General features: G+C 40.9%; 1 protein-coding gene across 2 annotated transcripts in view; it reads left to right on the top strand.

The window, feature by feature from the left end:
• The window catches only part of ADCY8 (adenylate cyclase 8 (brain)), a 238777-nt gene that overhangs the window by 36458 nt on the left and 175878 nt on the right, over positions 1 to 26441 (top strand). For both annotated transcript variants that reach the window (XM_012647996.1, XM_012647997.1), the window contains exon 2: positions 7897 to 8046. In XM_012647996.1, coding sequence (XP_012503450.1) covers positions 7897 to 8046 — 150 coding nt within the window. The remainder of the gene's footprint in view (positions 1 to 7896; positions 8047 to 26441) is intronic.

Below are 26441 nucleotides of genomic sequence, written 5' to 3'. Positions count from 1 at the left end.
ATGGATCTAATAAGACCAAGAAAGGTCACAATTGGACTGTCCATAAAATAGCATGCGTAAAGGCCTTGGCACAGTAGCTGGCACGTATTTGCAGTGGATACACAGAAGTCCCCCTCCGGTCCCCTTGTGAGGAGGCTTGCAGGAGTTTCTGAGTGGTAGTGTTATCTCACTCTCATGCTATAAAACACTCCTGGAACAATTGTGGCTACTTGTTTTGTCTATCTCTCTGAATACAGCAGAAGAGATGTTTTAAAATATGTTAATATCTTAAATTACTTTGTACTAGCATACTTTACCTTTAAAATTTGTGCTACCACCTGTTATATGTCTCATATTTTTTTAAAAAAATATTTAACTTCATAACTTTTTACCTTGTCTATGTTTAAAAGTTTTAATCCCTTCTTTTATTTTTTCTCAACTTCAGGCCTTCCTACTTTTAGCCTTTAACATTTTTACTTCTTCCCTAATGTCTTAGTCTTTTTAAATTCATTTTTTTAAAAACTTATATCACTGTTCTTTCCATTCTATATTTCAAAATTCTCTCTTTGTGTTATCTTTTGAAAAGACTACACTTTTCCCTCCTTGCTTTGTAATTTCTCAGGATATTATTCTTTGAACCCAAGTTGTTACTAAAAGTTTTTCATTGTTCAGTTTTACTTTTTATCGTATGCCAGCTGAGTTCAGCGTGCCTCATTATTTTTACCCTTCTCTTTGATTTTCACTGAAGTTTACCACCTTATCACTCTTTATTTTTTACACTTCAATACGTACTGTTTATAATTCTTTTTCCAATTCAGTGCGTACTATTTATAAGGGCAGGCAGGAAGTGCGGCCGCAGTCCAACAGCTGTGGGGAGAGCCCAGGGCCCTGGAGAGGACACAGCCTTGGCTCTGCAGCTATTGCTGTGGATTCTCTCACTCTTTCATCCCTTTCTTCACCAAATCCTTGAAAAGTTTAACCTGCATGATGACTGTTCCTCATGCTGTGTCTCAAGGGACTTTACTACAACACAAACTTGGCCATCTCACTTACCTTTGACAGGTCACCATAGTGGCATGAGAACAATGAAAACAAGAATAATGACAACTGCAACTATAGTCCATCCATGTTGAGCGATCACTGTGTTATAGGCCTCTTGCTAACTGGTTCCATTGATTATCCAGCGATATTTTGAGGAAGGTATTCCCATTTTACATGTAAGAAAATTTGAGGGCTAGTTCAGTTAACTAACTGGGCCAAGTTTTATATAAACTTGTGATACACAAGTAAATGGCATTATTGGGAGTCCAAATTCTTAGCCACTGGGCTAAACTGTCAAGCTCTATGTACACAGCAGATCGAGGCAAACTATTCATATCCACTCCCTTAGTGAGGGCAATGACTTGCTATGGTCACCCTGTGGTTGCTAAATGGTAGTGACAGGCTCGAAGGCCCACTCTGTCTGATCCCAGAGTTAGCTCCCTGACCACCCCCACTGCTGTCTCCCCTGCATAGTAAATAATGGACATAAACATTCTTTGTAAAACAACATAAATACAGAAGACTCAAATACTTCATGGTCCTCTGGGATCTTTCTTAACCTGGAGGAAGAAAATCTATAATGCATCATTTATCCAGAAATAAAAATAGAAAAATATTATATCACAGACTAGACTTTAGAAAAAGACATGGCCTTATATTTCAATATATATCCAACATTTATTGGGCAACTATTATCTGATAGATGCATTCATATACAGCATACACACACACACACACACACACACACACACATACACACACATAGGGTTTACCTCATTTATATTAGGCAAAGCTTTATTCCCATTATTCAGATGAGAAAGTTGAGGCTCATAGAGACATAAAATGACTTGTCTGAGGTCCCATGGCTAATAAGTGGTGGAGCTGAGACAAACACAAGTCTCCAGTTACAAAAGCTCCAACATCTGGCAGATGCAAAGGCTTTGAGTGGGTGGCTGCTCCACCCACTGTTTTGGGACCACCTCCCTCCCACAGAGTCCAAATACTCTGAGGGCTGTCGAGAGCATCCAACATCCCTCTAGATTTTCTCCCTCACTCCGCACCTTGTGCCCTGTGTTCACACTGTCTTCCTGCTGCAGCCCCTCCCTCCGCCTAACGTACAGCTGCTAACACTTCATTGCGGACTCATGAGGGCAGACCTAGTCCGAAAGCAAAGAGGCTTTGACATGGGCACGTTACTCTTGTTGGAAGAATGACTTGTGAAAACACATCACAGAGTGCAAAGAGCACAGGTTTGGGGGTGGAAGAGCCCAGATGGTTATCATTGCTTCAGAATTTCCTAAGCTGTTTAGCTTTGGGCAAGTGACTCTCAATAAAGTAACTCTTTTTAAGATGCATTCAAAGACCCTTTCCCTGCCTTAGGTGGCTCCTTTTTATTTCCTAGGACCACGTGGGAGCCAACCCTTTTTTCTGGACTGTGCTGGAAAAGCCTGCAGACAATACATTCATGCCCTCAGGGCTCCTTCCCCTTTACCAGGCTCAAAAACTGAGCCCTGTAAATGGCCTAATCCTATAGTGTGCCGTCCATGTGGCCAGTCTGAACTTGCTGGTGGAGTGAACTTTCATTGAGTTAGTCCAGCAAAGGGCTCAGGGATGGGGTTGGCCAGCACAGCAGTTATCAGTTCAGGCTCTGGCTCCAATTACCAGGGTTCAACCCCCAGTTCTACTACCTGCTCATTCCTTATCTCAAGCAAAGAATTAAACTTTGAGCCTCAGCTCCCACATCTACAAAATACGCATCTTAATAGTGCCTACCATATTGGGCTATTGTGAAGACTAAATGAATTAAAACATGCAAGGCAATTTGAATGATTCCTAGCACATATGAAGTGCTCTGTTTGATAAATGCTAACTATCTATTAGAGAATTGCACCTTCTTCAGCTGGGCTCACGTGCTTCTAGATAGGAGGTCTTTACCTACATTTTCACATACACCCACTATGTGATGGCAAGGTATTCAACCTTCCTTATGCATTGTCTGGTATTTATTTACTAAGCTATACTCCTGTCTCTTGACTGGGCTTTGTTTCCTCTGAATATCAAAGATCTCCTTCAGGTCCTAACCAGCTCTTGCTTAGATCCTGCCCTCCTGCACTCAAATTCCTGCCCTATCACTGTGAGGCTGTGCAACCTTAGGCAAGTTAATTAACCCCTCTGAACTTAAGTTTACTCATATGTATTATAAAATTAGGCATAATAATAGTTCCTTCCCCACTGAGGTTAAATAAGAACATATATGAAAAGCACTTAGTAAAATACCCTGCACTTAATATGAACTCAATTAAAGGAAGTTATACTTGATATTATTTAGTCTCCTAATTTCAGTTTGCACATTCTCCAAAATTTATGATGCAATATTGATTCTAAAGACAAACCAGGGTGCAAAAGCCACAAAAGAAAATATTGACAAATATCCAAATGCAAATCAATCCAGTATTGGATTGCGATGCAGCTTTCCTTTATTTCCTTTCTAAATCTGTGAAATAAAACTCACTCGAGGGACAGATCCAGTGGTTACTTTCCCAGAGCTGGTCTTTCCACACACACACACTAGCACTTGAGTGGTTGCTTCAGGGACACCCAGGAATAAATGGAAGCGTCTTCTCCCTGTTCTGCATAAAGCAGGCCTCCTCTTCAACAGCTTGGGCTACAGACTGTGGTGATGTTCCTTGTACCAAATGTGCTGCAGAGAAAATGTAGTGAAAGCTTCTGTGGCACCAGAAAGCACAGGCTTTGAGTGCATAGGGGAGAGGAGTCCCCTCAGGGAGCCACTCCCTCACCCCTACTTCCACTCTGGGGAGTTAGACAGTAACGCACAAATCCTGCATCAAATGGGGAAGCTGACTCTGTGAGTCCGTCCACCTCTGAACTTCCTGGCATCAGACTGCAGTGCCCACACTGTGGCTGTCACCCTGGGAGGAAGGACAGGAGGTACCCCAGCCTCATGAAGAAACGTTCCACTCCTGGGGTTGGGGAAAAGGTGAGGTAGGAGTCTTCCTATTCCAGATGAATTTATGGAGGGCTCCTCACCTCAGAGTGACAACTTTCCTCTTCCCAGTAGTTACAAAACTGGACCAAAGAGGTGGGCAACTGGAATTCACTATGTGATTGGGTTAAATCAGTTTCAACAAATATTTTTGGAGTACTAGAATGCCAGGCCTTGGAGGAATGGAGACATGAAGGACACAGTCTCTGCCCTCGGGGAGTTCAGAATTTAATAAAGCTGATGGGCATACAAAAAGGAGATCAAATTTCAGTGTTGTATGTGATATTCAGATAATTTACATGAAGATTTACAAGATTTCCCTTTGCCAGCCTGTGAATCCACTGTGGCAGATTGCCTTGGAGCTTTCTAAAAATACAGATGCCCAGACCATATCCCTGGATTTTTAGTCAGTGGGTCTGAGTACAGCCAAGGGGATCTGCAGGTTTCAACGCCCCAGGTGATTGTCATATGTAGTCAGAGTAATTAACTGGCTGGGGATCATCCTTGTTTCCTTCCTTTGTCACGTGGTTCACAAAAAATTCATCACTGAGTCCTGTTATCTCTTCCTTTGAAACATCTTCAGGGTCTGGCCCCATACCATCCCCCGCACAATTACCAATGTGGTCCAAGCCAAAATGAAAAGTCAAGGAGATTTTTGGAAGAGGCCTCTAGCTTGTCTCTGTAACCCCATCCTTGCCACACCACAGTCTGTTCTTGTCATAGCTGCCAGTATGACCTTGAAACATGCCTGGTAGGCCATGTCACCCCAGTGCTCAGAGCCCTCCAGGGCGTTCCCATCTCATGAAGAGAAAAGCCAATCTTCTTATCACGGCTGCAAGACCCCACATGATCTGGCCCTTCATGACCTTTCAGAGCTCACCTCCGAAATGCGCCCCCACTCTCCTGCAAGTCCCTCTGCTCCAGCCGCAGTGGGCCTCATATTGGGCTGGAGTGGGCTTCTCGCTTCTCTTGCCTCAGAGCCTTTGCACTTTCTATTCCCTCTGCCTAGAATGCTTTTCCCAAATATACTTGCTTCCTCACTTCTTTCAGGTCTTTGCTCAAATGTCTTCTTATGGGAAAGGCCTTCTCTGAACTCCCTATAAATTAGGGGCCCCACACCTACACCAACCCCTTTCATCCTCCTCATATTGCTGTGCTTTTCTTCACAGCATTTATCGCACATACACCACCACCATGTGTTACATATTCCTTGGTTCTCTTGTTTATTTCCTGTCTCCCACCACTAGAATGAGAGCAGGACTTTATCTGCTTTGCACACTGCCAGTTCATAAAACTGTGCCTGACACATAGAACTTATTCCATAAATAAATTTGAATTAACTAATACAAGTGAGAGGTTAGGAAGGCTTCTCAAAAGTAGTTTACAAATGTATAAGAGCAGAAGAAAAATTGATCAACAAATATTCTTAAGTGTCCACACCTAGCATATCAACTCTGGGTCAGAGGGGGCTTATAGATAGGGTGGGAGGGGATTCCTGCAGAGCTATAGGTTGAAGTGATTACAAAATACAACCAATCCCAACAGTCATAACATATATGCTCACCCCTGCGTGGAACCACAGATCTGCTACTGCCACAATGAAACAGTATTTCCTTCATAACATATAGTAAAAATTATCAACAATAATAATAATAATTGAGCAATTCAGGTATTTTTATGTACTTATTTGATACTAAAATGTGAAACCTCTTTTGAAGTTATTTGTGAGGTCAATTACTAACCAAGAATCAAGAGTCTACATATGAATGGTCTCTTTCTGAATTCTGTTCTTCTCCATGGGTCCTGGACCTCAGTTTTGCTTCTCCTGGCTCCATGAGTTTTGAATATTCTGCTCTGTTTCTCAGACTCTCGGTCACCTCCTTTGGCATCTACAAATGCTCTGAGGAAGGAAGAAGGCCCAAACGCTGGGCTCACCATACGCCTAGTGTGTTAGATACTTTTAGATCTTGACACTTCAGGGTTCTTACTGCCTTGTTAGATCTTAACAAGTGAGTTTGTTTGCATAACTTATTCTTCCTATTTCAATACACAGACACATATTTACACATGTGCATGCACATATATGTGCAAATATATATGTATTTCCTTTTATATGTATGCACGCATAAATATTTCCTTTTATTTTTAAGCATTGGGATCACATTGGATCTATAGATTTGTATGTAATTAAAGTTTAAGATATCACATTTTACTTAATGTATCAGAAATTTGCTCATGTCATTAAATATTTCTAAATGCAATCTTATATTCCCTTGATTATGTCTTCAAACAAATTATTTTTGTTTCATTCTCTTTCTTTTCCTTCTGAGAATTTTATTATATGTATGTTAGGCCTTTTAATATTGTCACATAAATCATTAAAGCCTTTTTTTAAAATCTTTTTTACCTTTTTTCTTCCAAATGGGTACTTTCTATTGAAGTATTTTTAAGTTTATTGATTCTTTCTTCTATCATCTTCATTGTGCTCTTAATATTATCCTGTGAATGATTTTGTTTCAGATATTGTGTTTTTCTGTTTTAGAATTTTCATTTTTTGTGGTTCCTATTTGTCTGCTCATTTCATATCTTTTCATTCATTGATAGAATATTACTTTTATAACACTGAGGAAAGTTGTCAGAACTACTATAATTTTGGCTTGCTAATTCCAACATCTGGGTCAGATTAGAATAGGTGTCTGTTGGTTTTCTTTTCTCTTTGGAATGAGTCACATTGTCATGTTTATTTCTATGTCACATAATCTTATACTAAGTTCAAAACATTGTAAATGCTATGTGGTTAAGACTCTGGATTCTCTTACATTCCTTTAGAAATAGTGATTATTATTTTGTTTTATTTTAGCAGGTGATTGACTTGGTTATAATCAAACGAAAGTCTTTGTGTTTCAAACTACAATTCAAATCTCAGTCCAGTTCTTTTATCCTTAACTCAATTTCTTGCTGTCTGCTCTGTGCATGTGCAGTTCAGGGAAGAGACTATATAAGAATTTCAGGTTCCCCCTCACTATTTCTCTTGTTTTTAGAATTCTCCCCTCACTTTTCAGAAGCCATAGTTGTCCAAAACTCTGTTCTTTGTTTCTTTGGGCCACCTGAGTTTGCTACTGAAGTTTTAGCTCCCGATACCGTACCAACTGTGGCCTTCCCTTTAGGCTAAAGCCATAAAAATAAAGATATTTACACTATGCTATTCCCTTTTTCCATGTGTTGACTCCTTTCCAGAATCTACCTGCTTTTCTTCACTGGAGAGTAATTTGGAAGGGGGAAAATGTGAAAATAAGAAGCCTAATTTGAGGGTCCAGCAAGGAGACTTTGATGTATAGGAATAGAATAATGGAAATGGAAGTGAAAAGCAGTAGACAAATGTAGTATCTTTTCATGCGTTAGAAATAAAACTTGAATTCTACCCAAGAGGACCTGAGAACACCAAAGTCAAAAATACAATAGCCGATGTGCTCAAAGTTGAGAGTATTCAATGGATTCCTTCCCTGAATCTTATTAGTCCATTATCCTTTTTCCCACCTCATTCTCTAGCCCTTTGAATGGAAAAATTTTAGCTACTGAAGGGGAAAGGTAGAGTAAAGTGAGGAAGAGAAAAGCCAACCATACCCCCTCTTTTTTACTTTGGGTTTCCAATCCACATTGGGAAGGAAGAAACTACATTGGATAGAATGGTCAGGGAAGGCCTCTGTGAAGAGATGACATTTGATTCAAGATCTGAATGAAGGGCATAGTTCTATTAACATGCTATTAATGATTTGGATTACTACATTAAGATTTATCTTTGAAATTTTTTTTCTTTTTTGCCTCTAAACAGCTCTTGTTTTAACCTTCTGACCAGATTGTGTTTGTTTTAGGTTGTGGCCCAGGCAGTGTTATTCATGTGCATGAACACAGCTGGAATCTTCATCAGTTACCTGTCAGACCGAGCCCAGCGCCAAGCCTTCCTGGAGACGCGGAGGTGTGTGGAGGCCAGGCTGCGCCTGGAGACAGAGAACCAAAGACAGGTACCATTTGGAAGGCCATGTATTCCAGTTATCATCTGGACAATCTCCGAATGATAAGGAGATTTTTTTTTCCCCCCAAACATAGCCCGACTTGCAAGTGTTCTCTGAAAGTTTTCATCTTGGGATTCTAGAGTCTAAAATAGTCAAGTTAGACTTACACCTCAAAGTGAGTTGGTCTTATTTGCCACACTCAATTAATTGTTCCCCACAAAAAATAAAAGGATTGTAGTCACAAAGTGATTTTCTGACAATTTTAACTGACATCTATATTTGGGAACAAGGTCATGAGTCCTAAACATCATCACACTCTCACCTTTGACTCCCCTTCTTTAAAACTGTAAATATCTCAGATAATTTTTTTACTGTCTAGCAATTCATATTATAGTAAGCTCTTACAAGAATCTTGCACATCTAGTCCTTAATACCCCATCCTGATTTTTAGAAGACATGTTGTACACAATAAATTCTATGGATATGATGCCAATCCCAGAATAAGGGATATAGTAGGAAAAGCAAGTTGGATTGGGATGTGGGCAATGATTTCCAGTTTGGAGAGGTTTAAATAAAGGAGTTTCTGGGATTTCTGGGTTGGATGGATGAGACAGGGCCTTAAAAAATAGCTTCGACCTCAGATAATATATTTCTCCAAAATGAAATTAGCTTTCGAAGGATAAAGATTTGCCCCTATTAAAGCTATACATATATTCAAAATCTATGCATACCTTTGCTTCTGAAAACAATTTTCAAAGAGGAATATCAGCAATGTGTTGAAAATTGGTTTTAGAATCAAAATATAGTATTCCAAAATCATATGCTGTTAAGAATTCTACACTCAATAAATATATTAGTTCTATTATATCAGGCTCTTTTTTCCTACAATTATGTCTTGTTTTATGTCATATAACATACTTTTTATTTTAAGCTTTATGCAATAATAGTTTGGAAAATTATAAAGAAAGTAGCTGTGAAAGACTCAACATTTTCTTCGTGACTACTTGATCAAATCATTGGGAAAACATGAATCTTCGAAGTGGGTGAAGTGAAGTTTGTGTGATAATGGATGGGCAGACAGGTACGATGCCACTGCCAAGACTCAACTCCCACCCCCATATGCTGTCACCAAGGGCACAGAGGAAACTCAAATTTCCAGATCCCTCCTTGACTTCACAGGATTCCAAACAGGGAATTTCTGAGTTAATGTCTAAAATAATTATAGTTAATAGTTTTATTGCACTTTCTCTGAATAGCTCTTGGAGTAATTTAGAAAAATAACTTTAAGAAAGAAAGCACCTTGTACAATAAACATGAGTCTCTCCCAGGACTATGTATTATGTTTCTGTGCAAAACAGAGCAGTTGGCAGACTGGCACGTCACTCTTTCCATGGGATCTGTGCCAATTCAGAGAATGCTGCCATATTAATAATTTATTCAACTGTTATTGATGCTGTATCACAAAAGAGCTGCAATTGTGGGTGAATTGTCTGGAATGTCTCTTATTTAGGGTTTATGAAACATTGGAGACACTGAAAATTATTGCCTTATCATATCCATAAGACATTTCTTCTTTTCCCATCCTTCAAATTGGATGTCTTGAACTCACTGTGATCTAGTACTCTAACATAGTGGAAGGATCTTTCACCATCCTCATTAATCTTTATCTTTTTTTAAAGTTGGTAGAAGAAGGAAGAAAATAATAATATATAGAGGTGAGAACAAGTTACAACTAGAATGTCATGCAAAGGCCACTAGGGTTTGTGCCACAGCTCTTATTATAATACTTCCTAGTTGGGCCACTTAAGCCACTTAAGTCTCAGCCCCAGTTTCCTCATCTGTACATGGGGCAATATCTTTGTATTCAGCATTACATTTGCCTCAAATGAGGTAATGTATATGAAGCAATACAAAATTATAAGTCAGCCTCATTTTTTTCATGGATAAAATATAAGAAAAGACTATTTTTTGTGGAAGGCTCTTTGTTCTAAGGATTGAGTGAAATACGCTGTAGGCTTCTCATAGTCCTATGTTCACAGCTAGGATAAAGTACTTCTGACATATTGACCACCCCTCCTTCCCCCAGGGGCAGTAGCTGAGATAGCTAGCTCCCTATCATTCAGTGCTAAAGTTACTTTCCATTGGCATTTGATCTCTGCTTCAGGTTTCCATTATCCCTGAGAACTTCCTCAGTGGTAGTAGATGGGCAGTGTAGTCTGGCAGAGAAGACACAGGCTTTCAAATGAGACTGCCCTGGATTTGAAATCTTTGCTTGGTTACTATTTTAGTGAGCTTGAGCAACCTCTGAGTCTTAGTTTCGCCATCTATAGTAAGGGGATAATAATGTCCTTCCTGAAAAATCTCCGTAATGGCTAGAAATGTTGTGTGCAATGTCCTTGCAAATCAGCAAGAGTTTTTACTAGCATTATTATGCGTATTGATTTATATGAGTCAGTCAACATAGTTCATTTCCAAGAAGACTCATTTGAGAATACATTATGGATTGGCTTGTCTGGGTTGAAATAACTTAGGGTAATTTATATGGAGGTAATTCAGGATAGTGGTTCTCCTTAGGTATACAGGAGTTCAGGTATACAACCAGAACTCATCATTAGGTTCCATCCATATCTTTTAAAAATATCATGTGTCATTAACATATGCATTCCCGTTTATCTCTTATCAGAGCTAATTGTAATGCCGTAACTGTTTAAAATTCTATACTCTGTGAAGAAGACACTGTTAGGGCCCAAGTTACAACAGAAGGTTTTCCTTGAATAATTATCCCAAAAGAGACTAATGGCAATTATTTTGCATTATAAATGCAGAGTCAAAGAGATCATATTCCACAGAAATGATCAAGTTTTGTGAGATTCTTCAAGCACTGGCTTATCCTATGGTAGGTTATGAAGAAAACATTTAAATGACTTAATTTGTTCAACCATGAATTAATTTACTTATTGAGGGTCTCTTATGTGCCTGGAGCCCTGCTGGAAATTAGGAATATAATAGTGATGAACAATCAGTTCCTGGCCTTAAAGAGTTTACCAGGTGTGGAGGGAGATGGACGACTACACAGACACATACGGAAATAGTGTACGGATCAAACCTAAACTGAAGGCTTATAGAAGCCTGCCTACAAGAAGTGTTGCCTGATCTGACAAGTGAATAGGATTTAGCTCAGTGGAGAAGCAGTGAAGAGTACCACAGAAACGGCAAAAACACATGCAAACATCTTGAAAGATGAAAAGAACACAGTTTGTTGGAGAAATTATGAGCACTCCCATGATCATTCATTCATTTATTCAACTATCTATCAACCCACTCTGTAGATACAGAGACAAATAAGTCTTTGGATTGGCCCTGTAAGTAGAACTTTAATTATTGGAAGAGAGGGAAGTAAGAAATTAGGGAAGATACTAATGACAAGATATATATTTATATGGTCTATTGAAGGACAGCAATGCTGAGCAGTAGGTTTTCTCTGATACCCTCCGGTAAATTGTATACTTCCTCAGTGGGACACTACTACTTCCCTTCAATAAAAAAAAATATATATTTATTGACTGTTAACTACGTACCAGCCATTGTTCAAAGTGCTGTGTGCACCAAAGTGAAGAAAATCTGTTATAGATCTCTATTATGGCATGCCACACTGGATCTCAATCATGGCATGGCTGTTTGTTAGGATGAACTGTGAGCCCCTGAAGGATGCTCTGGCTCGTTCATTCCTCTACATGTCCAATATAGCATTGCCTGAAAACCAATGTGGAATATATGGCTACAAAGTGACTGGGATCATCAATATTTAATGGTGGTTACTAATTGTTTTTCCAAAGAAAAATTATCAAGCAGTAGCCAGAGGGTAAGTGGCACATGAACCAGGCTTCCTCTTGCTTGGTGGGTCCCATGGCATAATAAGATGCTTGAGGTCCTGGGAAACAGGCTTGTTCCTCATAATCTGCATGGTTTTTGACGTCAAGAGTAAGCAGACAGGAGAGATCAGCAAATGTTAAAACCCTTTGCTCGATGTCTCTTCTAAGCTAGGTTTTTAATGAAGCTTTTTGAAGGTTATTCTGAACTTTACATCTTGCTTCTTAGTAGCTGTCACGATGTCAAGCAGAAATTATTGAAGGGCTCAAATGCTGATATTTTTAATTTAGATGATTAGTTGCAAGAGGTGGAACACATAGTGGCCCTTTCCTTGAGGAAGATGAGAATTTTGTCTTGTTTTTTAATCACCAATTGCAACTAGCATGAAGCATAATAATCACCTTCTATCTTGACTCTTGGTTTCCAGCTTCTCTCCCCACAATTTGTTCTTCCTCCTCAAAGCCTGGCCTGGTTCATAACCAGTACAGTGTAGGGGTTGAGAGCAAACCCTGCAGCAAGTGGAAGATCTGGGTTCCAATCCCACTTCCTGTGCTTCCCAGCTGTGGGACCTTAGACTAAATGCTCCCCCTCTGGACACCTTGATTTTGTGGATGTGAGATGGGCATAATGACTACACCTTCCTCCAAGGGTGGTGAGGAGTAAGAATGTACAGTTCCTAGCCCAAGGCAGAACATGTGCTCAAGGGATATTAGAGCAGATGCTGTGATGATGATGATATTGCTGTCACTCATCTCTGCAGGAAAACCCTCCAGTGGTCATGTTCCCTCCAAGATAAAATCCAACCCCCCTTGCATGGCCCAACAGGACCTAGTTCCTGTTCTCTCTCCAGATCCTTCCCTACCCCTCACCTCTCTCCCTATACCAGACGATCATCAGCTCCCTGAACTGCTATTTCACTGCCTTGTACCATGTGGTTCTTTCAACCTAGGAAGTCCACTTCCCTCCTAATATGTCTCTACCCTTCTGCCTCAGCATCTCTTCCCCCACAAGGCTTGCCTTTGCCTTCCAGGCAGAGTTGAAAGACTTTCTTGTGCTCCCAGCATGCCATGAAAGTTAAGTCTACTACAGAATAAGTCATACTTTATGACATTTACTAATCTGCATTTCTCTCTCCAGGACCACTAAAGATAAGTTAAAGGCAGCTACTCTATCTAATTCATCTGATTCTTTGGTATTTATCTAGCATAGCAGCTGAAATATAGTATCTTCTGATTAATATTTATTTAACTGAATTATATTGAATTCAGACTTTGGCTCCTGGCTTCACTTCCATTCACATGAATGCTGTGATAATGCTCCTGTGTAAAAGTAAGGAGACCTGTGCCCATTGTGACCTCAGCTAAAACCATGGTGGAGAAAGCACTCTTACCCAATTTAGTGGATGTTGGGACAGGCTAAACACACGTCTTAAACAGACCTGCTAGGTGAATTTTCCACCTGGAATCTACATCTTGAAGCATCTCTCTTTGGGGAGCTAGATTCTAATTATTGTAGTTTTTGTAATCCCACTTCTCCTCCCAAATGATCCAAATGGCCCATATTTATTTTAAATATTAAAATGAATTAATTGTTTTTCTTTCAGCTTGGAGGATTGCATAAATCTCTTTATGATAATCATGGCATTTCGAGGTGTCTCAGAAGCTCTGGGGGCACTAGAATAAAGTTTCCGATGATGCCATATGTTGCAGCAGCAGGAAGATTATTTTTAAATGCAGCAGATGTTTTAGCTGTATTAAAGCAATTCCATTAAACTTAAATATCTTTGTTAGACAATATTGGTATAAGCTGGTTATTTGGACAGTAGAAAAAGTTGGGTTTCTGACTGAGTTCTGTGTTGGTTGATTTGATGCATGTTGGTGCCTTATAGCATTTAGGGGATTTTTTAAAAAATTACCAATACTGTTAACTAGTAAGGCAGAGATTTGTCATTTGTTCATTTATTCATTCATTTAAGGAAGAATTAAGGTTGACTTGAAAGTGATAGAACCTCGAAATATTTGTTCTTTATGCTCCAACTAGATGAGTCTTCTCATTATACTCCAAAAACCTCTTCAGCCTCCTACCATCAAGTCATTTTTCTTCTATTCTCCATCTCTTACATTCAAGGCCACCCATGGACCACCCATCATGTTCAACCTTGTCTGTTATTAACCTATTTCATTTTTACTATTCTTTAATTTATACTGGAATATTCACTGTTTCCTACACATTCTTCTTACCTTACTACACTCATGCCTTTGTTTATGCCTTTCTCCCTACCTGGTACAACCTTCCTTTCATCCCTCAACCTTATCTACCCTTCAAAGCTCAGCTCAAATGTCACCTTCTCCACAAAGACCCTCCGGATGCCCCCAGCTGTGATCTCCATGAAAGTTTCATTTGTACGTGTCCTTATGGAATTAATCTCTTTCTACATTCTGCTATGCCCTTGCCTTATTTTTGCTTCTACATTATGAGCTCTTTGAGATTGGGTATATGTTTAATTTGTTTTCTTCACAATAGCTATGGATCCAGAAGGGAAAAACCCAAGCTGGGAGGAAAAACAGAGACAATAAACACATAACGGCTACTACTAACTGTGTTTCCCAGATATTTGCCCACCAGGAAATATTTGCAAATATGTGGATTTGGGAAATTCTCTCCTCTTGCAATATGATCTCTGGGGTCTTTGTCCTCCAAAACCAAAAGTCTAATCTCTGTGCTTGACAGTTGAGAGATTTGTTCAACTTCTTCCATCTACCAGTCTGACATCACCTTCTATTATTCCTTTACATGAACAACTTCAGCCTGGGTAGAGTGAAACCAGAGCAAAACTTTAGAAATTAAATTTCACCTAGAGGCATCTTCTTGATCATCTTAATTTTACAAGCTTCCATTCCTCTACTTTCCTTTTTTTTTTTTTTTATAGCTTCATTTTATCTCTCTTCATAGCTTCACTTTCATTCCTTTCATATATTCTTGGGAGGAAAAAGTAAAATGTTATTCTCATTATTATCCTCCCCCTATATATAATACTCTACAACTACACTGTCCAACACTGGAACATTTCCTGTGATGATGGAAATGTCCTACATCTGTGTTATCCAAAAGCCAATAACCACTGAAGTCTATTGATCAGCATGTGAAATGTGGTCATTATGATTGAGGGATTAAATTTAAATAGCCATATGTAGCTAGTGGCTCCATATTAGACAGCACATCTCTATATTGAGACTTTTCCATATGACTGTATTAGTTAAATCCATGTGCAAATAACAATAAGCACTTCCTACTCACTTAAGGAAAAAGACAGGGGAAATTGATTGTCAGGTCGCAAGGGAATACCAAAATATTCTTAGAGGGCGAAATAATTCAGGGCCCAGGAAGAGCCCAGAACCAGAAAATCGAGAGGCACCAGAAATCCAGGGAGCTTTCTGCCCATCTGTGATTCTTTCTCTACGTCTGCTTTGTCCCCTCCCTCTCTCCAAACCAGCCTTCTCTGCTACTCAGGCTGCATGGTGGCAAATGGCTGGCATATGAAGTCTTGAAAGTCTACATCTACTTTGGGCTCTATCCTGGAAGAAGAGTCTGGAATAAAAAAAGATGCTCTTTGGCCCAATCTTAAAGTACAGGGATTGGAATCTGATTGTCCAGGCTTTAGTTAGGTGTCCACCCCAATACCTGTTAGGAGAGATGGCGTCATACAACAGAAACACAGCCACTGGAGCGCTTCCCTGACTGAAGGGTGGGTGATGCCCAGAGATGAGCGGCAAGTGCCCAGTAGTGTGACCCCCAGTCTGTAAAGTTTTCTGTTAGCTGCCCTGTTCTTCTAATCACCCACCAACAGCCTCCTCTCACCCTTGATCTCTGTAGTGGTGGCAATACAGATTCATCCTCCCACCCCCTTTTCTTTAAGCACTTTCTTCCCTTAATTTCACTACAGGCTCTTGGTTTTCCTTCCTGTCTTTCAGGTTTCTGTGTTCCCTTTACATATCCTACTTTCTCCTCCCAATCCCTAAGGATTGTAGGCATTCTTCAAGGGCCTCTCCTTGACCCGTTCTTTTCTGTTCATCTTTTGGCTTTCTTTTTTGATTTATTATGATTCAGCCATCACTCAGGATTATTCCCATGTCACTATCTCTAACACCATGTTCTTCTCTGAGCTCTAGATGCTCATCAACAACATCCTGCTAGACAGCTTCATCTGCATGTCCCACAGGGATCTCTAGCTCAGCCTGTTCATGATTCTCTCATCACTCCCAAAGTACTCCTCTTTCTCTACGCCACATCCTTGTACCTAATCCACCCACATCAACTGTGGTACCAATTCCTGTTGGTGCTGTCTCCCCCACCTATGTATGAACTGTCCCTATATTTCCTTTACTAGTGCTGTATGATTTAAGTCCTACCACAAAATAGCTTTCTGACTGGTGATAGCCAGTTTTCTAATCAGTGTAAAATGTTCTAGCCACCTAGAATACCCTAAAATGCTTCTTGAAAAAGAAATTGTATTTTCCTTTTCCCCATTTTCCTTATGATCTATAAAATAGAAAACTCTACCACCATATTGGGCTTCATATAAGTGTATGAGACATGAAGCCAAAGCCACTGTTTTCTTTTACCTATTTTTGTCTCTTTCTGTGTTATGTTGAGATGGTTGGGCAGGTATCCATTGATCCTTGTTTCTCCAGAGAGTAGGATTCATGTGTTAGAGATAATTATGTATTCATTGCCCAGACCTTTCTGTGTAGTAAGAGTGTGGCTCCTTTTCTCCCTGCAGGGAGCCCACCCATGCAGGCTGCTGTCCTCCCCACAGGGAGCCCATCCCTGCCGGCTGCTGTCCTCTCTGCAGGATGCCCACTGATGCAGTGAGCCCATAGTGGCCCAGCTGTTCTGTCTCTGCCTGGGGAACTATGGCTAATGAGGAAAGAAGGAACAGGAAGCCCATGTCCACTTACTTTGCAGCCAAGTTCCCATTCCTTTGCCAGTAATATTAATAAAGTGGCTGTTTTGATTGATTTGATTGATTCCTGCCTAACTCCCATATCTATTTCTCACCTGGTTCATTTCTGAGGTGAGGAGTGTAACTCACTCACATCTCAAAACCTCAGCACAGAGAATGTTACACCTGCCAGGATTGTCTTCACAGTGTCCGATTTTGATTACATAAGACTTCACACTAAAGGTCCTGATTGCTACTGCCCTCAGAATACAAACCCTGAATTGCATTTACCCCATGTTACAGCCCATCCACTACCTGACTCCAGTCCAACTTTCCATTTATGCCACTTGCTACCTCCCTCTTTGCTCTCCAGCACTCCACACAGACCCTCAAACATGGCCAACAAGTCTGCGCCTTTGATTCCTTACTGGTCATTCTACGTCTGCCTTCCATATCCAGTCTCCATCTTTCTTTGACTTCTTCCCTGCCCCAGGAGGCTTCACTTTATGGATTGCATCAACAGACTCATAACCCTCTGGCTTCTGGTTGGGTTTGGCCAATGGGAGGCACTGGAAGGAAACCAGAGGGTAGGAAGACAAAGAGGTCAGTGTACTTATCTCCCCGTCACCTACCTTTCTAGATTTGTGGATTTTCAGTGGCTGCATTTCTCTCCCAAAGGCCACAGCTCCTATGAGTCAGCGCTCTCCTATAGCACAGAATTTTCTAGGTTTATGGGAGTGTTAGTGGCTACCAACTCATCCTGGCCTGGGGTGCTTTACTATCCATTGTTTACCATCCAAAGTTTAATTCTTCATTAAATTCTCTTTCATGATCCCTTTTCAGGTACCATCTGTATCCTGCCAGAACCCTAAATGACATACCTTTATTGCTCCCTTTGGACAAGATGCCCTACTCCCATCTCTGTACATATTTGTGAGTTCATTTAGTAAAGCATGAAGATACAGGGCTAGGAGTCAGAAAGTCTCTGCTCTGTCCAATATGGTGGCCACTAGCCCAGGTGGCTGTTGAACACCTGTGATGTACCTGGTCTAAATCAAGATGTGCCATGAGTGTAAAATACACAGCCAATTCTGAATACAAAAAAAATGCAAAATATTTTGTTAATAACTTTTTACATACTGATCGTATGTCAGTTAAACATTGAAATGATGTTGGGAGTATATTTGGTTAACTAGAATATTCTATTAAAATTAAATTTCAATTGTTTTTATCTAATTTTTTAATGGGAGTGCTAGGAATTTTAAAATTCTATATGTAGCTCACATTATACTTCTACTGGCCAGTACTGACCTAGATACTTGTCCCATTTCTATTTCTAACTCGCTGGTGTGACTGAGCAAGTTGTTGAACCACTTTGTGTGTGAGTTTCCTCATCTCTCAATTAGAAATGATAATTCCTGCCCTAACCCACGGGGGTGATTTGAAAGACAACTAACATAATGCCTGAAAAAGTGTTATTTCAACTGTAAAGAACTTTACAAATGTTAGGGCTATTTCTGTGAAAATATCACCAACGCCCCAGCCTGATGCTCAGATGTCCCCCCTTTCAGAAGCCTCTTCTAATGTTTCCAGCCATAAGTTATTTCTTTTTCCTTGATACTTAGAAATTTTTAGTTAACATGAGTTTTTCATTCTGCCTTGTATCAGGGTTAGCACTGTGGTTCCCTCCAATGCCAGGAAGGTTTTGAGCAGTAAGTGGAGTCCCACTGTCAAAGGCTTTTGGTCCTCCTGTAACAGCTGACTTCATTCAAAGTGCTGTGTTTACCCAGTGTGGGTGGGACACCAATTCTTGCATTCCATCTGGCTGCCTGGTTCTTTGCAATCTTTCCAGCACTTTATTTACATTTTCTGGCATGGTGGAAGGAACGAAGGCTTTGAAGAAGAATAAACCTGAATTCAATTCCTAGTTCTCACTCCATATCTGAGTGATGTTGTGCACACCATCTAAACTCTCTAAACCTTAGATCCTTCATCTGTCAAAGGCAATAATCCCTATATCTCAAGGTTGCTGTGAGGAAACCAAGAAATATAGAGAAAGCACCTGATCCACCTGATCTATGTTAGCATGGGCTGACATAGTAGGACCTGGATAGATGAGAGTTGGGGGTTCATAGTCAATTCTTGAACTATTGGACCACCTGGGCCATATCCTGGGTTTCACAGTAGAAGATACTCTGATTCTAGTAACGGCAGTTTTTCTTCTTGTTATTTGTGTTCATATTAAGATTTGGCATCCATGAACAGTGCTAATTTTAAATACTATTCGGGATTCAAAGAGAGGCCATCACCCTGTGCTCATTTGCATATAATTGACATTTCCAGAGGCTGTTCAGAAAGAAGAAATCAATCGGCCATCAGGGCCCTCAACACCTTTGATCCAGCCTGGAGAAGCTGAGGAGTAGCCAAGGAGCCACGTGGGGAATTTTTAGCTCATAAATCTGTGCAGGGAATTTTGACAAAGGAAATTAGAATTGGAAACCTAATACAGCCCAACTATAAAATGCCGAAGAGAAGACATGCTCTGTTGCCTGATACGGTTGAAGGCATATTTCAAAAGTGATAGTAGAACAGGAGAAAACTAAAATATGTATTTAAAAAAAATGGTCCATGCCTAAATAGCCTATTTTAGCAGTAGTTGAGTGAGTCCATTGACCAGAATTCTACATCCTCTATTTTGCACAAACCACACCCAAAGTGGATTGGCCATAGAAAAGGAAAAATAATTTAAAGGCACTGTTCAAGCAATCCTGGTGTAAAATAATTCTAGATCTTTTACTTCTAATCTTTTGCAAATGTCTTGCTCACATCTCATTTCAAAGCAATGTTTTTAGAATGAGACTTTTGAATATTTCACAGCATTCAACTTATTTTTCATAGAAACACAAGCTTTCTTTCTTTTACACTCACATTTTGCTGTACACCATACTCGATTTTGGTTATAGCAATAGCAAATACAACTAATACAAACATATTTGGAAACAAACATTAGGGCATCTTGGAAAAGGCAGGACACAGCTGATGGGGCAGACATGGGAAGTTGACAGCCTCTCACAGTAGGGTCAGCTAGTGAATCAGTTAGGTAGGAGGGGGGTTACTGTAAATTATTTATGAAAATCCAGAAATTCCACATCAATCTCTTAAAACTGTTGAAACTACTCTTGAGTAGCAGTTGGAGTCTCAAAAGTTGAGACAGGGGCTAAGAACTCTGTTCTTAAGGCAAGAAGAAAACTGGCATAGGGTGGAATAATCATTTCATCCTTCATTCACTCAACAGGTATTGTTCTTCCCTTCCCCAAAACTTTTGCCCCTGCAGTATTTCCTATCTTAATGAACAGTGCTTGTCCACCAGCTCCTCAAGATCACTCTACCCATCTTCTCCATCCTCCCAATATCCAATCATAATTACGAGCCGTTGGTTCTCCTTCCCAGGCACCTTTCATATTTTTCTCCACCTTTCTAAGCCTACTTCCTTCTCCATTTCTCTCCTGGATCACTGTACCAGCCCCTTCACTCCCTGCACTTTGTTCTCTGTGCTCCAGGCAGAGTGATCCTTCTAAAATCCAGATCTGCTCAAGTCATCTCTATGACTTCTGTACTGGGCTGAGTAGTGTTCCCCCAAAATTCATGTTCACCCAAACCACAGAATGTGGCCTTATTTGGAAATAGGATCTTCGTAGATGTATTTAAGAGGAATTCATACTGGATTAAGGCAGGCCCTGATTCAATATGGCTATGACTGGTGTCCTTATAAGAAGAGGAGAAAACATCGATTAACCCACAGACAGGATGGGGAAACACAAGGCAAACACCACGTGAAGACAGAGGCAGTGGTGGGAGCAATGGATCCACAAAGCAGCCACCAGATGCCAAGAGAATAATAACATGAAAAAATTTCTCCATCAGAGCCCCAGAAAGAGCCAACCATGCCCACACCCTGATTCCAGACTTCTAACCTCTGAAACTGTGAAAGAATACATTTCTATTGTTTCAAGCCACCAAATTCTGTGGTAATTTGTCCTAGCAGCTCTAGGAAACTTATACCACTTTCCATTGCCTTTAGAATGAAATCTGATCCATTTCTTACTTCTCTCCTCCTTAAACGTTACCTGGATGGAATTAACAATGACTAGTCCTTATATAGTACTTACTATGTGTGAGGGGCTACACTTTACATATATTATTTCATTTAACCCACAGAGAAACCCTATGACATGGGTGATATTTTTACTTCCATTTTATAGTTGAGGAAATTGAAAAACAGAGAGGCTGAATAACAGCTAGTAAGTTGCAGAGCTGGTGCTCAGACCTAGACAGTCTTGCTCCAGAGCCCATATACCCAAATATTCTGCTATGACATCTATCACCATGCAATGCACTTCACAATCTGTGCCTCCTCACATACCCCTCCTTCCCCTCCCTCCAGAGGGCCCTGGACCTCTCTTCCTCACCAGAGATGCTCTTTCAGTCTCAAATGACGGGAAACTCAACTCATATTGGTCTTGGCAATGAGGAGAACATATTGCCTCATGTTACTGAACATCCAGGGCCAGGCGTCACAACATGACTGTGATGTGATTGATGGGAATACACATAGAGAGGTCAGGAAATCGGTTGAGTTTTCTCAATATAGGGAAAAGATATAATTCAATACATACTGAAGCTACCCAGAGAAGGAGACCCATTAGCTCATGGAGGTGCCGGCTCCCAGTGAAGACTCTATGAAGACTCCTATCCTCAGTGACACAACCTGACTGGACTGAGGATAGTGGGTTCTTTGGGAAGCTCTCTTTGCCTTTCTCACAAGGAGTTTTTATGCCCTTGTAGTTCTTCTCAACTATTCTAAAGGCTACAGCTTTCTCCTTACCTGCCCACCAAATACAAGAAACTGCTAACAAACACAAAAGGTCAGTTTTTCCAAGGCAAATAGTCTTCCTCCTCAACCAGCTTTAGACCTGTCTGAGTTCTATTTCTAAGCAGGCTTCAGGCACAGCTTGGTCCAGGGGCCATCCAGTACACTTGGTTGATTTCACTTCTTTATTCAGGATTCAGTCATGTCATTAAAATCCAATCGAAATTCTACATTAATTGACTTTTTCTCAGAGCCCTTCACTCAGAACCCTCTTCAGAGCTTTCATAATACTAAAACATGTATTATCAATATCCAATTAGGTTAGTGCATTATAGACTGCATACTGTGGACCAAGCCCCAAGTTAGGTGCCAAAAATAAAAATAAAATGAGACTTTAAAAAGAATTTTTTAGAATAAACTGCAGTTTGGTAAGCTTGGCACTTTTCAACTTAGTCTTAGAATTATATATGGCATGTCATATCTCCTCTGCTGGATTACAAGTTCCTTTATCCATGGAGAACTTGTGTTTTTCCTCCCATAATATCTACCCTGGTATTTAAACATTCAGTAACACTATACCAAATGAGTAAAATAATGATTGAAGTAAGAAGCATTTCTCATGAGGCTTTTCCCCAAAATATGTAAGTATTGTTGACAAATATTGAAGAATCATTTTCCTTCCCTCTTTAGTCAATTGGATGCTAGATTTTGCAGACAATTTTTAATGGCCAACAAAAGGTGTTCTTGTTGAAGTCCATACTCCATTAACTCCTCCTTCTTCATTCCCATTGTACAACAGAGTTTGCAATTTAGCCTTTTTGTATATTAATAGCCAGATGTAAATATTTCATCTTTATACCTCCATATTCCCCAACAGCTCAAAGCATTTCAGTTTTCACATTTACTATACTGGTATCTCTTTGGAATATGCAACATGGTTCCCTGTACTTTGCCAACTTCTTTGGTAATGCCCTTAATATTGTATTGCAGTCATTTTCAGTCCCTCAGACAACTAGTTTGCAAGCACAGTGGAGACAGAATGAAGCTTGACCACTGCTGTCCCCGGTGCAGAGCACAATGCCTGCCACTAACGCATTCCTTACTACATGTTTGCTAGATAACAGTTTATCTCAAGCATGAATGAGTAGTGGATGATACTTCACAAAAGATTATACAGAGTCATAGAAAAGATTGACTCAAGTCCCCCGGCGATCTATTGCACCCAAGAAAACAATGAATTCTAAATCAGGCTCCATAGCAGATCCCAGTGCACAGAATTCATTCATGGAGGTGGACACCTGAGTTCACATTCAAGTGGTGCCACCTACTTGCTCCGTGTCTTAGGACAAGTACCTAACCTCTCTGTGTCTCAATTTTCACATCTGTGAAACAATGATTTAAATGTCTCTATCTCATCAGTTGTTGTGAGGACTAGCTCAGGTAATGCATGTACAGAGCCTCGCACATAGTAAGTGCCCAATCAGATCTCTTGTTGCCAGTGGTGTTGTCAACACTTATCGCTACTCTTCCTCAGGCATTTTCTTTAATCATGAAATAACACATTACACAGGAAACAAAATCCTCAGACTGCCAGAGACTGAATTGATTGAAAATAAGTATAGGGGGAAACAAAATCAGATGTTTGGAGTGTGAAAATATGGAAAAATCAAAGAAAATCAGATCACACCTTATGTTGTGAGGAGTAGCTAGCACTTGTCAATTGAAATAATAAAAGACAGAGGAATGAATGAATACGTATTGCACGTATTGTCCAAGTAAGCTTGGATGATTCTGATATTTTGTGTTTTTCAAGTGTAAATGAGAAGGGTTTGATTGATAATTGCTCTTCTCATGAGCAGAAAAGCAACACAAGTGTGTAAACACTGGAGTGAAAAGAGCCGATTCAGCTCATTAGCACTTGGTTTTATAGGCTCAGAGGAGGGTGTTGCAGAAACCCCATGCTCACACCTGACCTGGGCAGTTTCTCCAGGCAATTTGTGAAAGTGTAGAAGCAAAGGGGCCACAGCTTCCAGCCTCTGATCAGCTTCCATTTTGGAGCACTGGCCCCGACAGTCATGCTTTCTTGCAGTTGAGATGCCGCAGAAGGGTATGGGGCTTGGCGTCCTGCATGATGAGTCAGGCTGGCCTTGAGCAAGGAACTCTCTGAGCATCAATTTCTTCATCTGTGAAACAATTTTAATAATTTCTACCTCATAAGGTTGTTTTGACAATGAAATGGGCTATGTGTAAAGATAATTTTTAACTGTAAACATACTACAAATGTAAATTGTTATTTTTTAAATTATTTTTTAAAACGTCATATTTGGGAAGGATATACAATCTCCTCAGTATGCTGCAAGCAAAGGGCTTCTTATTTGAATTTTAATCGAGCTTTCAACCTCCAAAGTAGCTATTCCAATTGCTATTAAAATACCATGTTCTTAAATAAATGTGAAAATCTTAGCTTCACATCAAGATAAAACATAAATTCAACATTTTTAAAAATTGCAATGGGTGAGTGTATAAAATATGTATCAATGAATTAAAAAAGATGCCAGAATCATGACACTTAAATTATTATAGAAACTAAGAATTTACTGTGTTGGAGTTGGTGTTCAAATAGCCTCTGAAACACATTGTGGCATAAAGAAAATCAGGTATCGGAGGAGCCAAGATGGCGGACGAGAAAAGCCACAAGTCAGAGTGTCTCTGCAAAACAGACGCATTTTAGAAGAAAGAGAAAAAAATGAGCTAGCAGAGAAACATAGATCGGGTGAGGGTCCGAAGGAAGGGTGCCTGAAACTACAGGAGACACCACAGGAAGATGTTGCGGAGGAGAACTGGAAGGAGAAAGGTCCCGAGAGGCTTGGAGACCAGCGACAAGGGTAGGTGGAGCGGTAAACTTCCCCCTCCCTTGCATCTCGGACTGTTGGTGGGCTCCTGAGTGGCTGGAGAGATCTGCCGACACCAGCCCAGAGATGACTGCTACCAGTGACCAGAGGCCTCTTGCGAACTCAGCGCTGGGCTCCCAGCCCCCTTGGGGCACCTCCCCAGGTGCAGACCCAAGCCTATCGGCAGACCCCATACTGCTCCATTCTCTCCTTCCCCCTCCCTACCCATGAGCGCCCAGAGAGACAATTTAGCCATCACACGGAGGCATCTCCAAGGAACGGGACCTTTCCTTTTGGGGCCCTACAGCAGACTGAGGGGTACTCAGACTGCGAGTTCCCTACCCGCCAGCCCTCCCAGCTGCTACTTGCCTGGGGACTCCAGGCGAGTGGGGCAAATCCCGAGGTGGAGTGAAATCGATCCAGCTTGGGCACCCTGTAGGTGATTCAAGACCAGCAACCCTCCCCCTGGCGGGGTCAGGGATTGATCTCCAGGGTCCAGGGGACAGGCCTGCAGACCAGATCCAGTACACCCAGGTCACGATCGCGCCACCCTGGGGCACGGAGGAGAGATCTGTGAAAGAGCCCACTGAGGAGTGTGTGCCTTCAGGGGCAGATCAGCGTGTCTGACCGGCAACCCTCCTCCCAAGAGGGCTGTGCACCCAGCTCAGGCCACGATCCTGGGTGGGGAACCTCCCAGCCCACGCCACAGCCAGGGGAGATCCATCGGCCTGAGGTCCCGCTTGCCAGCAGAAGCCTGGGAGAAGACACGGAGAGGGGGAGATTGGAGGGGAGCGAGACCTGCTCCAGAGTGCGGGTCTTGGACAGCACCAGCCCCCAAGCCCAGACTTTCAGCTGAGTGGAGCCATTTCAGCCCCTCCTGGAAGCTCTGCACAGAAACAAAGAGCAGACCTTTGACCCCTACTAACAGCAGTTCTGGAGCCTGAGGGCAGGCTTACCCAACCCAGCCCCACCCAGACTCACTCCCCCCACTGAGGTGGAGAATAAGGACACACCTGGAAATCCCAGGGCACCCACCACCCGAGGCACAAGAGGGCCTCTCTAGAGGAATAAGAGCTAGCTACAGGACCCAAAAACAGCACTGCAGCTCGCTCCTCCCTGCAAGTGCCACCTACTGACAGGGAGGTCATCCTGCACATGCTTTTACTGCATCTACTCATTCATCATAAAGGGTGTGGTAGAATCTCACCCACAAACACCACCTACTGGCTCAGAGACTAAACAGGGCATGTGATTATCCAAACGAAAATCTAAAGGCAAGAAGGAACAACTGATTGAGATGGAAAGAAACCAGTGAAAGAATTCTGGAAGTATGAAGATTCAAATGGAAAGCACACCCCCAAAGAAGAACAACAACTCCCCAAAAATGGACATTAACCAAACTCAGAACACTAAAATGACAGAAGAAGAATTTCAAACATGGATTGTAAGAAAACTGAATGATATGCAAAAAAAAATGGATAACCAACACAAAGAAACCACAAAAAAAATCCAGGACTTGGAAGAAAAATCACTAAAGAAATTGAAATATTAAAGAAAAATCAAACCAATCTCCTGGAAATAAAGGACTTATACAGGGAACTACAAAACACGGTGGAAAGCCTCAAGAACAGGGTAGATCAAACAGAAGAAAGAATCTCAGACATTGAATACAACTCCTTCTAATTAACTAAGTCAGTCACAGAAATCAAGCAGAAAATTAAGAGAAAAGAAATAAGCCTACAAGAAATGTGGGATTATGTGAAAAAACTGAACCTGAGGGTGATAGGGTTCCGGAAGGTGAAGAAGAAAACACTCAAGGGCTGGATAAGCT

The sequence above is a fragment of the Propithecus coquereli genome, unplaced genomic scaffold, assembly GCF_000956105.1.
Source record: "Propithecus coquereli isolate 6110/MARCELLA unplaced genomic scaffold, Pcoq_1.0 Scaffold28, whole genome shotgun sequence".
Taxonomy (NCBI): Eukaryota; Metazoa; Chordata; class Mammalia; order Primates; family Indriidae; genus Propithecus; species Propithecus coquereli.
This window is presented reverse-complemented; position numbering and strand designations above follow the sequence as displayed.